The sequence below is a fragment of the Aspergillus welwitschiae genome (assembly GCF_003344945.1).
Source record: "Aspergillus welwitschiae strain CBS 139.54b unplaced genomic scaffold BDQ94scaffold_6, whole genome shotgun sequence".
Lineage (NCBI taxonomy): Eukaryota > Fungi > Ascomycota > Eurotiomycetes > Eurotiales > Aspergillaceae > Aspergillus > Aspergillus welwitschiae.
The window spans coordinates 63,513-78,385 of NW_020798700.1; the positions used below are offsets into that span (position 1 = coordinate 63,513).

The 14,873-nt window shown below is 51.1% G+C and overlaps 6 protein-coding genes across 6 annotated transcripts; 4 read left to right on the forward strand and 2 right to left on the reverse strand.

Moving 5' to 3' along the window:
• Positions 1 to 519: 519 nt before the first annotated feature.
• On the reverse strand, positions 520 to 2,819 carry BDQ94DRAFT_137827 (putative isoamyl alcohol oxidase). The gene is made up of 3 exons (XM_026765124.1): positions 2,294 to 2,819; positions 2,033 to 2,233; positions 520 to 1,971 (listed from the first exon to the last, which is right to left on the reverse strand). The coding sequence occupies exons 1-3, from the start codon at positions 2,539 to 2,541 to the stop codon at positions 708 to 710; spliced, it is 1,713 nt and encodes a 570-aa protein (XP_026629467.1). The 5' UTR covers positions 2,542 to 2,819; the 3' UTR covers positions 520 to 707.
• Positions 2,820 to 3,983: 1,164 nt separating this feature from the next.
• BDQ94DRAFT_137830 (uncharacterized protein) lies at positions 3,984 to 5,560 on the forward strand. The gene is made up of 4 exons (XM_026765125.1): positions 3,984 to 4,310; positions 4,383 to 4,755; positions 4,820 to 4,937; positions 4,989 to 5,560. Exons 1-4 carry the CDS (start codon positions 4,155 to 4,157, stop codon positions 5,443 to 5,445), a joined length of 1,104 nt encoding a protein of 367 aa, XP_026629468.1. The 5' UTR covers positions 3,984 to 4,154; the 3' UTR covers positions 5,446 to 5,560.
• A 1,727-nt stretch (positions 5,561 to 7,287) lies between these two features.
• On the forward strand, positions 7,288 to 8,016 carry BDQ94DRAFT_137833 (uncharacterized protein). Its single transcript, XM_026765126.1, has 2 exons — positions 7,288 to 7,425; positions 7,500 to 8,016. Exon 2 carries the CDS (start codon positions 7,632 to 7,634, stop codon positions 7,926 to 7,928), a length of 297 nt encoding a protein of 98 aa, XP_026629469.1. The 5' UTR covers positions 7,288 to 7,425; positions 7,500 to 7,631; the 3' UTR covers positions 7,929 to 8,016.
• Positions 8,017 to 8,182: 166 nt separating this feature from the next.
• BDQ94DRAFT_137834 (putative MFS sugar transporter) lies at positions 8,183 to 10,174 on the forward strand. The gene is made up of 3 exons (XM_026765127.1): positions 8,183 to 8,376; positions 8,439 to 9,712; positions 9,766 to 10,174. The coding sequence occupies exons 1-3, from the start codon at positions 8,283 to 8,285 to the stop codon at positions 9,922 to 9,924; spliced, it is 1,527 nt and encodes a 508-aa protein (XP_026629470.1). The 5' UTR covers positions 8,183 to 8,282; the 3' UTR covers positions 9,925 to 10,174.
• A 119-nt stretch (positions 10,175 to 10,293) lies between these two features.
• On the reverse strand, positions 10,294 to 13,022 carry BDQ94DRAFT_137836 (Zn(II)2Cys6 transcription factor). Its single transcript, XM_026765128.1, has 5 exons — positions 12,939 to 13,022; positions 12,648 to 12,871; positions 12,494 to 12,582; positions 11,466 to 12,429; positions 10,294 to 11,407 (listed from the first exon to the last, which is right to left on the reverse strand). The coding sequence occupies exons 2-5, from the start codon at positions 12,750 to 12,752 to the stop codon at positions 10,442 to 10,444; spliced, it is 2,124 nt and encodes a 707-aa protein (XP_026629471.1). The 5' UTR covers positions 12,753 to 12,871; positions 12,939 to 13,022; the 3' UTR covers positions 10,294 to 10,441.
• Positions 13,023 to 13,177: 155 nt separating this feature from the next.
• On the forward strand, positions 13,178 to 14,528 carry BDQ94DRAFT_137839 (NAD(P)-dependent alcohol dehydrogenase). Its single transcript, XM_026765129.1, has 3 exons — positions 13,178 to 13,528; positions 13,624 to 14,053; positions 14,127 to 14,528. The coding sequence occupies exons 1-3, from the start codon at positions 13,246 to 13,248 to the stop codon at positions 14,410 to 14,412; spliced, it is 999 nt and encodes a 332-aa protein (XP_026629472.1). The 5' UTR covers positions 13,178 to 13,245; the 3' UTR covers positions 14,413 to 14,528.
• The last annotated feature ends 345 nt before the right edge of the window (positions 14,529 to 14,873 follow it).

A 14,873-nucleotide genomic window follows, 5' to 3' on the forward strand; every position in this document is an offset into this window, starting at 1 on the left:
GCACAAGAATGAGAGTATCACCAACCTTGCATACCTGACGGGTCTCCTGTTCCAAACATAAACCATCAATTTTCCATCCAATTTCCTCCCCACAATCACAACATCTACCCGTATTTCTTTTTGTGAGAAATTCCAAACAGTAACTAACAGTAAGCTGTCACCCATAATGATATGTAGTTAGATGGAGATAGCATTAGTGGTTGTAGTAGTACTTAGTAGGCATGGGGGCTAGTTATTGTCTCCGGCAGAAATATATATATATATATCATGATGGTAGTATTTGCACCTTCGCATCTTTCTTTCTTTCTTCCAATATCTTCTCTATCTTCATTCTTCTAGTCTTGTTTCACTCGAATTCTACTGGTCGGCTCATGTACTTTGATTGGAAGCATGACGGAAATATATTCCGATGCTCTCTCTGCCTGGAGTGACGTTACTGGTGAGCATGAAATACCGCCTATTATTACCTAATGACCTTATTAAAAGACAAGAGACTACCTTATTATGGTCTTCACTCGGTGAGAATAACATTAAGGGTATTCTGTTTACTGAGAGGATAAATTATGAATCACGTAAGAAAAACCAAGACATTATTAGTCTATGAAAGCCGTAATCTATCGTCTATACAACAGCGCCAGCTCGAAACTGTATGTACAGGAAACAACCACATATAAACATTACGTACGGGTATGTTACAGATTTTTTTTTCAAACAGCAGCGCACGCCTGCTGGGTCTTGCACATGCGACCCGACTCGGCCACAGACCAGTACTCGCTACCGGCACCCTTGGTGACGTAGAAGACATGGTCGGGATCATACTTCTCCTTGACCTCGCAGAGCTGGGCGTAGTTATCGCCGAAGAATTCCTTCTGCCAGTTCTGCTGACGGAAGCTGCCCTCGTTCTCGTAGGCGCCCGAGCCAGGGGTCACGGCCTCGAACTGGGGAATGTAGTCGTGGGCAATGCGCAGCTGGTCGGCGACCATCTCGGACCAAGGGGCAGTCTCGTTCCAGGTGGAACCGAACTGCATGGTCACGGCGGCGTTACGCCAGGGCTGGAAGACGGCGTTGGCGGTGTCGTTGGAGTTGGTGACGTTCAGGCCGACGCCGACGGCGATGAGACCGTCGGAGGTGATGTTGCGGAGGACGGAGACGAGATCGGCGGCGTTGGAGGTAAGGGTGTCACGGGGGAGGAGGCGGCCGCCGTAGTTGTACTGGCCGACCTCGAGGTTGCCGTAGGGGAGGGGTCCCATGTACTTCTCGTAGTGGTCGTAGTAAGAGGAGTACTGGGTGTAAGCGACGGTGTACTCGATGCCCAGGTCGGTCAGAGCAGAGAGGAAGGGAGACAAGATGGTCTTGACCTCAGCGGTGGTCTTGTTGTAGGCGGTCAAGGGGTTGATGAGGAAGACCTGGTTGGTCATCTCATAGATGACGGTGGTGCCGGCATCAACCATGGCGGGCAGCAAGGTGTGGAAGCGCTCCACAGCCTCGTAGAAGAGATCGGAGGTGATGTTGGCGATGGTGAATTCGAGCGCAGCACCGGAGATGGTGGCATCGGGATGGGCCTTGACGGTGAGAGAGGTGACAACACCGAAGTTACCGGCACCACCACCACTGAGGGCCCAGTACAGATCGGTGTTGTTGGTCCGGGAGGCCGTGATGACCTCGCCCGAAGCGGTGACAACCTCGAAGGACAGGGTCTGGTCAGCACCCAGACCGAAGGCAGTGCTCAGGGCGGAGTGACCGCCGCCCATGGTGTATCCACCAGCGAGGCCGACAGTAGGGCATTCGCCGCCGACGACAACAATTCCCTTTCCGTGAGTAGCATCGAGCACATTGTAGCCCGTGACACCACTGCCCAGCTTGACAGCCGAACCCGCGTAGGTGGAATCCGACCACTCTGTGATTTCGACGTCGTTCAGGTAGTGAGTCCAGATGGCCAGGGCACCAGCACCGGTGGAACGGCCAAGGTAGCTGAGAGATGGATTAGCATCCTAATCTACATGATTCAGAGGGGGGGCAAAATGAAACTTACTCATGACCGGTGTTCCTGATCACGAGACGGATGTTGTTCTCCTGGGCGAACTTGACCGCAGCAACAACATCGTCGGTCGTGGAGACGTTGACGGCGTAGCTCACGTAGTTGCCAAGCAGGCAGGGCCGGGACTCAGGCTGGAAAGGATCACAGCTCTGGTTGGCAAAGTAGGGTTGCATAACAGATGAAGAAGAGACCAAGCTGAGATTGACTGACGTCAGCATGGTTTAAATTTGGGAAGTGGAGGAGGGGGTGCCTTACTGAGTCTGCGGCAAGTACCAGTCATCCTGCAGGTTCGTGCACTCGGCGCCATTGTAGTTAGGGTCATGGCAAGGAGTACCAATGGGAACAGTCGCAACCAAGCGACCGCCCACAGTGTTGTTGAGGGAGTCCCAGCTGGAGGTCGAGGGCCAGCAGCTATCGCCGGGCAGGCAGTGGCAGTCGCTAGAAGCGACGGCCTTGGAGGCGAGAGCAGCGACAGATGCTGCAAAAGACCAGGAAGCCTTCATCCTGTAAAGCTAAGGGAGGACGGAGGGGATGGAAAGAAAGGAAGTGACTGGATTGAGTGAATAAAGTGACGATCCCTGCGGAGGGACAAGTACTTTATATGCAAATTGATACAGCAGCCGTATCTCACGATCAGGAGGAAGCTATTCAGCCATCATCGGACATGTTCCCCAAGTGCGTAAAGTCGCGGAGCAAGCGGTGGATAATTCTACCACCGCGGATTAGCCGGACGCTGGGTGTGGCAGAGATACTAGAGCGATGGCCAGGAACTGGCCGAGTCGCCGAGGCAGATGGTGTGGATGGATTTAGGGAATTATCTGGCCGACACAGGGGCCGGGTTATCGTCCAGGCACACACGATCGGAGAACGACTTCCAGTTGGGCGATGGCACAGTGGCACTTCCTCCAGGTAATTTCGGGCCCCGCTCGCTAGAGTGGCTATGAGGCGTGGTATTGGATCAGAATGGCACCATGCAACCTCCAGAGGGCAGGATTTAGGCTTTCGGCGAGCACTGGAACCGGACGAAGTGGAGTTGTGCTAACCGTTTTATTGGCAGGTGGCCGATGGCCCGTCTAAAAATGAGTACCGCGGCGGATGTTCCGGGGATTCGACGAACAGACGGTGCCAAATCCATCACACGCTGCTGACTGACTCCTTCGGTTTGCTTCGGTGCCTGCTAGCGAGTCCTCCATGGTCTGAGATAGAAAGACTTGTCGCTGACATTTCTCATCTCTCTAGTGCCGCTATTTTTATTCAAATCTGCCGTCCCTCCCCCTTGCTGGTGTACGTAACTTTCTGCGACCTGAACACCAAAGGCTTGCTCCTGATTGTGTCGGCTGCGACGTCTCTCAACTCTGGAATGTGGCTTGAACTTGGCCGAGGAATTTTTTCTCTCAAAGTTTGACAATGACCCACCATCAATTCAAACAGACGTGAGGGTCCCGTACCGGTCGCTGGGCATGGTGAGCTTAGAGCAAGGGATCATCTCTCTACCATCCCCCGTAGGGCATGGGTAGATCTGCATCAAGTGGGAAGACCATAACGGTCATTTGATTATCTTCAGTGCCGGCTGCAGAAATTCCAATAAATTGGAGTACCGGCAGGTGAGGATCCTGGTCGCATTCTAGAAATGATTAAGGATGTAGCCGACCCCTGTTCCCCTCGTGGCGAGTGCATCCACTGCTGCACGCTAAGCGCCACCAGGATTCCAGTAGTAGGGTTGAATTATTCATACCCTGGGACTCTGTTCCCCGGCGACGTCTGCCTATTGGGGAAAGCTTTGTCCAATTGCCCTGGCCAACTGGGACAACAGTCTCCACTATCTTTTGCGAGATTTGTCCGTCGGGTAGCCGGAGCACCCAGGAATTGGATGGACGAAGGCACCCAATCTCCCTAATATTATGTTATCTGCGCCATGGATCCAATATTCCAGCCATGCACGAATCTGCCCAGTCGGCAGCCATACGGGCTAAGGCGACTCTGAAAGTATAATTCCCCTGGTGCCGAATTCTTGTGGGAAGTAAGTTAGTTCCACGATAAAATAAATATACTTGAGTAGTCGCATCTGTTTCTGTCAAAGGATGACCACCATCGTCGCGGATCTCTGCCCGTCGTGATGGGTTCCAGCATAACCAACCCTTCCGGACTGGCCCTGGAAAGGGGCATGTGGGCTGCAGTCGCAATAGCCACCTTTATTCTCATTCTCCGAATCATTGCGAAGATCAAAATTCGCAACTTTCGCATTGACGATGTGTTGATGATCATAGCCTGGGTAGGACGACCTCCTCTCCCCCCGCGCTAACCATGGGCCCTTGTGTCGCATCTCTGACCATCTGTGTTTCAGGCACTGACACTCGCATCCACGGTCATCTTGACACTTTCTGTACAAAATGGCTTCGGCACGAACCTCACCAAACTCCCGGCCCATAACACCTCGCAAGTGCTGAAATACATCGCCTTCGAAGTACTTCTTGTGACCCTTAGCACCGGCATAGCCCGCTCCTCATTCGTCCTCTACCTGTTGGCTATTCTTGGTGGAAAGAAGAAATATTGTGTCGCATTATGGATTGCCATGGTGCTGCAGCTCTGCGCCAACATCGTCTCTGCAGTGCTGCCACTCTCCATCTGCCGCGACGCCCGAATTCTGTGGGATCCGACCGTCAAGACAACATGTGGCAATAGCGTCGCGGTGGTTAACTTCTCCTACTTCTCCTCATGTAGGTCTTTCCCATCCACTGGCTAACTCCCACGGGACTGAGAGCTGACGATGGGTGCATCTAGCCGTCAATTCTGCTACCGACTTGTTCCTGGCAGTGTTCCCAACAATCATTTTCTGGAACCTGAACCTGAAGATGCGGATCAAAATCAGTTTGATTATCCTGCTCAGTCTCGGTATAGTGTCAGTATATCCCTGCTTTTACTTGTTGACCTGTCAACTTACGCGGAGTAGTGCCATGGTTGCCTCGATCATCAAGACTACCAAACTCGACGAGGTCCCCAGCATCACCAACCTCGGTGCTGGCGGTGCAGTGGAGCTGATTCGCTGGGGATTTTCGGAGAACCTGATTATTATTATCACCTCTTCCGTGCCCTGCATCCGACCTCTGCTTATCTCTTCTGTGAGAAAACTCTCCAGTGCGGCGCGTTCTCGCTCGTACGAACTCAGTGGTCCGTTCTCGGCCCAGAAGGGAACCGCGAAGAACGGCACCTCCCAGTCTCATGCGCAGGAGCAGCCTAGTACAGACAATCGCGATGACTGCGACAGTATCGAGCAAATCCTCAAGGATAGCTACCACTCGGGGTCGATGGTGGAGTCCGGGCGCGGCATTAAGAAGCAGGTTGAGATCTCGGTGGTGTCGAACCAAAAGAGCAGCCGCTGGGGTGGTGACCGGGCGAGCCGCTCATAGCGGACATGTTTCTTTTGTTTGTTTCTATACTATTGCTACTACCACCATTACTACTATCTGTCTCACTTAAGACAGCCAGACGCATGTTCACGAGTTACGCCAACTTGTTCCTGCTACTTAATGCCATATAATGAGTTCAGACTTCTACTGTGTGCCGTATATCATTTTGCGGAGCCCGCTTATTCTCCGGACCCAAAGTTATCCCTCTGTATCTACAGAGTACCCTCTTCTCCAGAGATCTCTCCACATCACTCTGTCGGGAGTGCGTGCTTCTGTACCATCATTAGACACCGGGGGAATTACTCGGTTAGGCAAGTTTTCCATCGCCTGAACCCATGCCTATTTTCATGTCGGTCGGCGTACCGGAGTGAGACATCGATCCGGGCTTACGGTGAGCGAGGAAGCAGGCTATATCCTCCTCCTCAATAGTGCGCTTGGCCGGCTGAACCATAATCATCCTTCATCGCTAAACGACTCATTCCTCGCTACATTAGGCAAGCATCCGAGCGTCGGAAAAGCGAGTCGCACACTCAGAACCGTCCAGACCTGTCTCAGGATTGAACCACGGTTCAAGAACACGGAAGTGGACCCGGCTTCAGCTGACTGGGTGTCGATGCCGACTACAACGACTCCACCCATTTCTGTGAATCAAGGCAAGATCGTCTAATTTTTGGGCCGGATCGGGAACGGTCAACCATGAGGCCCTGGCGGCAGCTCTTTGGACGTGACTGGCTAATCGAAGTCCCTTATCTGGCAGTTCCCGGTTATGCCAGTGATCGGAATGCGTTAGAAGAGATGCAGACCCCTGGATAAAAGTACCGTAGTCCCTTGCTAGCTCGATGTCTACAAATTGTGAATTTGTGGGAGGGAATGGGTGGTGGTGCTAGCTTTGGTGCTTGCTCCGGTGTGGCGCTGAATCGATCACAGGTACACCTACTTTCAGCCTCTCATGTTGATCTACGCAGCAGGATGTCTTGGAACACTTATCACAACTCAAAATATGGACAATGATCTTGGTCGTGGCAACGGTTCGTTTCAAACGTCCACACTAACCTGCCACATGTAGATCCTACCCATCCATTATGGGGAGGGAGTCCGTGGCCGCTCGACAATCATGTCGATCACTAACCCAGTCCAGCGACTGATTCATTTGCGACTGCCATGGCCATCAGCTGCCTTGATGAACGACGTCAGGACCCTGGGGTGATTGCCTGGTTAGGAAGAAACACCGTACAAGACTAAGATGGTTGTATTTGCTTGTGACTGTTGTCTTCTTTTAGTTGCTAGTTGTGCTGCGGTGCAATAGCCGATCGTCATACAGTCTCAGGCATATGTGAACTGATCTAAAATGAGAAACGATATCGCAATAAGCAGAAGAATGATTAGATGGTATGTAATCAAGAACATGCGGGTTCAGTCAACCGAGGCAGCGAAATTGTATACTGGAATGCCAGTATGTTGGCTGAAAGGAGACTTGGAGATTTCCCCCTAGTGGGAGTTTGAAGCCACACAATTCCGTTGACTAAGCATACTATGGAGGAGAATATTAATGCAAGCTGGCATAGATGACAGATCTTGCATATTTTGATTTATGCTTTTTCTGATGCCTTAGGAATACATGGCTCTGTGATTGCACGTGACTCCGATGCTCACTGACATAAGCGTCTGCTTACATCAGCCCGGCCCGGGACATGTGATTGTGAATCCTGCACTATACCATTTACGGTGATGATTCGGGCAACGTCCACACCATTTTGGGAAAGGAGGCATTTGCTCCGGCTCTCCTCCAGCTCCGATCTGAGCTGGGCGCTGCCTGATCGATCGCGACACAATCTGTATACAGAAAGACCTCCAGTCCAACCGCATTTTGGAGACCTTGGATACTACCACTTCCAATGTTGCTGGACAGGACAGAATGCAACCGATGAGGGACCACTAGCGGCCCCGCTACGAATCGTAGGAAACGATTGCGGCCAGCCAGTGAGTCGAAGTAACCTTAAGTCCCCTTAGTTGGATGGAGTGCATGCTGACTGGCTTGATCCCTCATCGCTCAGTCCACCAATGGTTGCATCTTCTCGCTCCCCGTCCGCTGTCGATCACCACGACATTTTGCGGGGTACCGATCCCTAGCCCTTCACCATGTGCGCCATGTCGAGATCTCAATGTACCGCAGCTGTCTCATCTAGATGTCGGAGACTCTGGCGGAAAGGAGGGCCAAAGAATTAGCGATGCAAAAAGCAAATAAAGATCTACTCCAGAACCTAGCTTCACCGATATTCAAACTCAGTCTCTATTATCCGATTTGGAGGGCCCGAGCCGTGTCGTCACAGATGGCTAGCACGTCATCCGCACCAGCTGTTGCCCATCCGGAACCAACCATCGTCGCAGAGTCGCAGACATCACAGCCTGACGTCCGGACTTGGCCGCCCTCCCCTCCGCTAGTGCTCCAGTCGAGCGCCCCCGGGCGGGGGTTTATTGCCTGATGACCTCTTTCATCGATATGTCAACATAAGAAGATCTTCGCACGGACGCCGCATACCTGCCATCTGATTGCACAAAAGCAAGGGGCCTACCTGCAGGCGCCACAGCTGACGGGATAGTCCATTACTTGTTGTATCCCGCCGAAGCTTATAGTTGCCGTGTAGCACGCGCAAGCGTGAATCACGCAACAACGGGGGTCTGCCAGCTGAGCCACCTAGACTTTGTTCTGATCGTCATAAATATCAGTGCTGGCACTGACAGGTTATTTGGCTCTCTGTCCCCCTTATCTCCCAATTTGGCTCTCACTGCTCCCAACCCGCACCGAAAACGGTCGCTTTGAGGATCAGTCTTTCACGATGGGTCGGAAATTGGGCCTCTTCCGTGCTATCTATCTGGTGTCTGCCAGCTGCATGGGCTCTTTTGCCTTTGCATTTGACACCGGTGTTATCAGTACGCTACGCTCTCTTTGTTGTTCGTAATATGTAACGACGAGCTAACCAGAAATTGGCCAGGCGGTGTCCTTACTCTGTCTTCTTTCCAAAATGACTTCGGATACACAGTGGCTCAGAAAACCTCCGTCAACTCCAATGCCGTGTCCATCCTCCAGGCAGGTGCCTTTTTCGGCTGCTTTTTCACGACACCCATCGCATCCTACCTAGGCCGCCGGCTCGGCCTCATCATCAGTTCCCTTGTATTTACTGTCGGTACCATACTACAGGTCGTTAATTCGCATACTCTGGGGACGTTCTATGCTGGTCGAGTGATAGCTGGTCTTGGTATCGGCGCCGCCACGGTGCTAATTCCCGTGTATGCGGCTGAAATGTCTCCCAAAGACCTACGTGGCCGACTCGGTTCCTGCTTCCAGTTGTTCTTTGCCTTGGGAGTTATGGTCGCCTACTGGGTCACGTATGCTGTGTCGATAGACCAGCCGTCCGCAACAAAACAATGGCAGATTGCATTGGGCTTGCAGCTTCTCCCTTCGTCTCTTCTTCTGTTCGGTATGTGCACGGTTAAGGAGAGCGCTCGGTGGCTCGCCTCCAAGGGCAAGATCGATAAGGCTAGAGAGTCCCTGAAATGGGTCAGAGGCGGAGAAGAGACCGAGGAGCTCCAGCAAGAATTCGATGAGATTTTGGCAGGTATTGAAGAAGAAGCTCGAGTCAAACAAGGCTTCACCTTCCGGGAACTGCTGCTTCCCGCGAATCGCTACCGGCTGTTCATCGCCTTTACGATTCAGCTAGCGGCGCAACTTACCGGAAACACGTCCCTGGCGTATTACGCCACTCAGATCTTTTCCGCCGTTGGTGCAGGAAACTCAAGTAAGCTGGTGACAGGCTTCTTCGGTGTGGTGAAAGTGGTCGGTGTCTCTATCTTCCAGATTTTCGTTATGGATCGCATCGGTCGGCGATGGCCGTTCATGATTGGCGCCGCCGCAATGGGATCGTTCATGCTCATCATTGCCTGCATTTTGGCCACGCATCCGACCAGCTCCAGCGACACCGGAAGCGCCTCGCCAGCTGGAATCGCCATGATTATCATGACATACTGTGAAGCTTTCAGTTACAACATGTCCTGGGGCCCTCTTCCCTGGCTGTACGTGGGAGAAATTTTTTCGAGTCGCACTCGTGAAATTGGCGTGACCGTCGGCGCAGCGTCACAATGGCTTTTCAATTTCATGATGTCGCAGGTCACGCCGCATGCAATTGACAACATCGGATGGAGGATGTTTCTAATGTTTGCGATCTTCAACTACGCGATCGTTGTATATTCATACGTATTTCTAAAGGAGGTGCGTCTTACGCCCCATACTGCATTATTGAGCAATTTGCTAACAAGGAGCAGACCTCCAAATACTCTCTTGAAGAAATGCAAGGCGTCTTTGGTGGCAGCGATCCCGCCAAGGATGATAAACTTACGACTACTGAAACAGCAGATAAAACACATACGAGCGAGGTTGAGGACAATCAAGGGACCAGCAGTGCAACGCCAAAAGAAGGATAATCGATATATTACTTAATTATTCATGATAATGTGTGCATAATAGAACGAAGTGATGGGACAATAGCATTGCACAGCATACGATAATGGCGAGGGTCGTCTATACACAGTGACATGACGTGGCATCATGATATATTATTTTGACACACTTCAATATCTCCACAACACAACATCAACCATATCATAATTCGGAGACTCTTACTTTTCTACCAGTACAAAGAACCTGGCCTGACGGTGGCTAGGCAGAAATTAGACCAGATCCGTCATCTTTTTTTTTTTTTTTTTTTTTTTTTTTTTTTTTTTTTTTTTTTTTTTTTTTTTTTTTTTTTTTTTTTTTTTTTTTTTTTTTTTTTTTTTGAGGCATCAACTACTGCAGAAATGAATACCTGAGGCAGCAATGCTAACTAACCAGCATTAATGCTCACAGTGCAAACCAGAGATAGATTCTATAACTACACACGAAGTGTTGATATACAATCCCCGTCCATTATCACCCATTCGAAGCACCAGAAATCGTCTCTTACGCCACATCATCCACCCCACCAAACACATCCCACGAGAAATCCAACAACTCCATCGCCGACTCGGGCTGAGGATCCATAAAGAAAGACATGAACTCAGGTGTAGCATTGGGCTGCTGCACCGGCACATAGTACGGATCATTTAAGACCTGCCCTGCCCCATAATCATCAGCAGTGATGCCATCGGTACTCGGCCTATCATTCAAGATCGTAGTAGGCAAGTCCACTATCGACAAGGTCCCGCTATTCCCTGATGAAAGGCTTGCCGATGGTTGACCAAGTCTCCGAGCAAACCGCCGCACCGTAGCCCTGGTGATGCAATCTAGTACATCGCGAGTTCGTTTCACTTCAAGCCAATATTCTCCGGCAGCACTGAGGATGTCTGAAGCGGACTTCAGTGAGTGTAGGACGGTGTCGAGTGTAGTGTCTTCCTCTCCTAACCCGTTTGGCGCCCAGATACAATAAAAGAGGGTAACCGTGCACAGGAATAGCGATTGGACGATCGTTCGGTTATAGTGCAGCGTACTGGTAACATATAGCTGATGGTAAAGTCTTGTGCATTGTAAGGCGGAATCGAAGCATAGTTTAACCAAGGACCTCGAAGGATATGGGAAGAGAGGACTGGGGCGTACGGCCAACATCACTAGCTCGTGGTATTTAATCTCGAGCAGACTGTTCATGTAGTACACTGGGCTCTGGGGAGGATGGTGAGGGATGGCTGCTTTCCACTCATGCAGACGGTGGAGCATATCTTGTTGCCAGTGGTTGGGGTCTGTGATGGTGGGTTGGGTGTAGGGGGGATAATTTCGGTCGATGCAATACAGAACGCATTTGATCTCGGCGCTGAATCGGGCGAGTTTAAAGAGGTGGATTGCGCTGGACATGTCTGTTATTGTTGTACAGGATTGTTGAGTCGGGATCGGTTGATCTGGTTGTAGGTCCTCGTCGTTGATGTCGCGTGGTAACTGTGATGATTATCAGCGTCTTCTCTCTTACAGTAACTGTGGGAGAGGCGCAAGATACTCTTAGATCGCACTGCTCATCCATAATGCCTATCGCCCTACCGAGCGAGGTGCAAAGGTAGCGATCCATCGTATACACGCACCAGAAGACCCGGGTGCGCATCTCTTGGTCAAACTCAGTGAAGGCAGAGCCACGAAAATTGCGATGCAAACCGAGTTCCAACACGTGAGCCAGACAGTGATAATGCAAAGTCCACAGACTGATCGCTGAGGAAGGATTGTGAAACGTGTACATTTGCAAAAGCAGCATGCACTGCACGCCGCGCACCGACGACTTCTGGAAGATGGTGTCCAGATGGACGATAGCCGAGGCACAGTATCCTTCTGCTGAAAGCAGCACTTTCAATTGTCGCGATCGGATAGTGGCGCCGATGGCCAGGACCATATAGATTTGGAATTTGTCGATGGGCAGGAGTTCGATACCATTGTAGGCTCTTTGCAGAAGCTCAAGGTGAGATGGTCTATGCAGAAAGGGAAATTGTCCATGAACCGCTTGGAAATATGCCTGGGTCAACCACTGGGCCTGGTTTAGATCAGATGGCAGGTCTTTGGGCTGAATGTCGAGAAGTTCGGCAGGGATGAAGTTGGTTTCCCCGGATGGGGATACTGATTCTGGTGCCAGTTCGGCTCTTCGTCCAAGACCGGTCAGCACGAACCTGGTGAAGAATAATCCGCTGGAAGGGCCTAGATAACGAAGATCTGCCTCTGGGTTAATCGAGATCAGTCCGAGTTGATCGGTGATGTCACGGGCTGGGCCCCAGTCATCCTTGTTGTTATTGGTTTGGGAAGGATGTGCTTCCGAAGCAGAATATAGGTTCGATACTCTGCTGACCGAGCCGCCACTACGACGATCCAAGCGAGTACTTCTCTCAGGCTCATCAGGTTTGCAGAGGTCAAAGTGTGGCAGGTGCTCACGGATGATGGACTCTAGCCATTCGATTCGTGCTTCTAGCTCATCGACGTAACTAGATTGGAGTTTTAGCACTTAGATACTAGTAAAGTACTGGGATCAATAGTCGGGTGGCTTGCTTTCGGGAAATGTCGCGGAACGAAACTCCTTCGACGCAGTCCACATGGGCTCGTTGGCACCCCCCACAGACGGGAGTAACCCCGTCGCACTAGAAGATATTATTGAATTAGTGCTGAAGAGAGAGGGATCAGCGTATGCCATCAGGCCACTCACTCGAATTTTCCGTTTCTGACACCGAGCACATGCGGTCATAATCCGGCCTCGTGGGGCCGTTCGATATCGGGGATGTCGGGCTGGGAGTATTCTCTTCCTCTGCATTGTCGCAGTCAGCCAGAAGCGCTGTAGTAAGTAAGCAGAGACTTTAGAGGGGTTCAATGATGAAAAGGTTGGCGTATATATGATATTGTTGGTGATGATTGTCCGATGGCATTAGTTAACTAGAGATCATGCAATGCGCTTAGTCAGCAGGCTGGGGGCGAACACAGCATTCACCACAAACTATACACATCTTGAGGTTCTCCAATGTTCCAAAAAAAAATCTTGTTTTCGTCTGACCGACGGAGCTCCGTCATTTGGAGCCTCATTCCTGGTCTCGTAGACTATCTAGTTGTTCGTCAAGTAGTTGACGGTAGTAAGACGGGTAAATAACCCGCAATTTAGGGCAGGCGGGGACGGACAATAAAACCCGCGACGGAGAATACCTCCGCAACAGTAGACAGACAGACAAATAGGCCTATATAATACCTATATAAACCTCTCTCGATCTTTCTTTCACTATTTTATTTGTCTCCACGTTCATCCTTCGATCAACATGGCATTGACATACGATGTCTTCCGCGGCTCTCCCGAGGGCAAGATCGTCACCGACAAAGTGTCCAGCGACCTCGGATACAATGAAGTCTTTATCGAAACCCTCGTATCCGGCGTCTGCGGAACAGACGAACACTATCTGAAGTCGGACCAAGTCCTAGGCCACGAGGGTGTGGGGATTATCAAGGCCGCTGGACCCGGTGTGCGGACGGTGAAGATCGGTGATCGCGTGGGATTTGGTTTTACTCATGGGATCTGCGCGCGATGCGATAACTGCGCGAGAGGTAAGATGTGGCATTCTATATCATTCCATTAGCAATTTGATGGTATAAGGTTATGAGTGTTGAATATACTAACATAACCTTGCTGGGTGTAAAAGACATGGATCAATTCTGCCGAGAGAAGAAACAATACGGCACCAACGATTTCAACAACGGCAGCTTCAGCTACGGCGCCATATGGGATGCAAACTGCGTATTTCCCATCCCGGACGAGATAGAATCAACCCACGCTGCACCTCTGATGTGTGCAGGGGCAACGGTGTGGACTGTTCTGACACGGTTCGACATGCGTCCCGGTGATCGGGTCGGAATCCAAGGGGTGGGTGGACTCGGTCACCTGGCGATCAAGCTGGCTGCTGCTATGGGGTATCATGTTGTCGTGCTGTCAAGCTCCGAGGCCAAGAGGCAAGAAGCTATGGAGTACGGCGCGTCGGAGTATCATGTCTTTCGGGCAGAAAGCCCTCTCCGGTCGTTTAAGCCTCTGAAGCATCTCCTGCTTTGTGGGAGTGGTGGCGTGAAGTATTCCTCGTGAGTTGCTCTGCTGTTGCTTCTGGTGCTGCATGTGTCGGATCGTGTGACTGACTAAACGTGTCGTGGACAGTATCCTACCGCTTATGGATAGTCCTAGTGCGATTTATCCGTTGACTGCGACGTTTGAGCCCTCATCCATCCCTACACTGGAGCTATGCTTCAAGGGCTGTAAGATTCAGGGCTCCTTAGTCGCTTCCCGTCAGAGTACACAGGCGCTCTTGGAATTCGCGGCGAAGAAGCAGATTTATCCCACTATAATGACGTTTCCGTTCACCAGCGCTGGGATCGAAGAGGCGATGAGCCAGTTGAGGAATGGAAAGGTGCGCTATAGGGCTGTGCTGGTTCGGGAGATATAGATAATGATTACTATCCATCTACGTACCTTGAATATCATAGCAGAGTGCTGCATATCATTTCCATGTCGTGAAGAGTAGATGTGCCAAAGGAGCCGGCGCGGACCGCATTCGACAAGGCCCTAAGCAGCGCTGCAGCCCCTGCCCCCCCAAAGAAACCCACTACTTTGCTCTTCCTCAAAGAATGGGCGCTTCATAGAAGCACACGACCCCTCAGCCTAGAGCCAAAAAGAAATAAAAATAGAAATAAAATACAATAAAAAAATTAAAGAAAGTTTATCCGGATTGGAGTCTGTATAGCGAATGGTAACTCCCACGACTGGGTCAATACAGAGATAATTGACTTTCCTGCTGCCAGGCGTGGAGGCCGTCCTGCCAAACAACCATAGCGTTTACAAGTAGAGCGGCGCCGTGGATGACAACCACGCAGAGACAGGGTCTTCACACGCAGGGCTCGCAGCCTT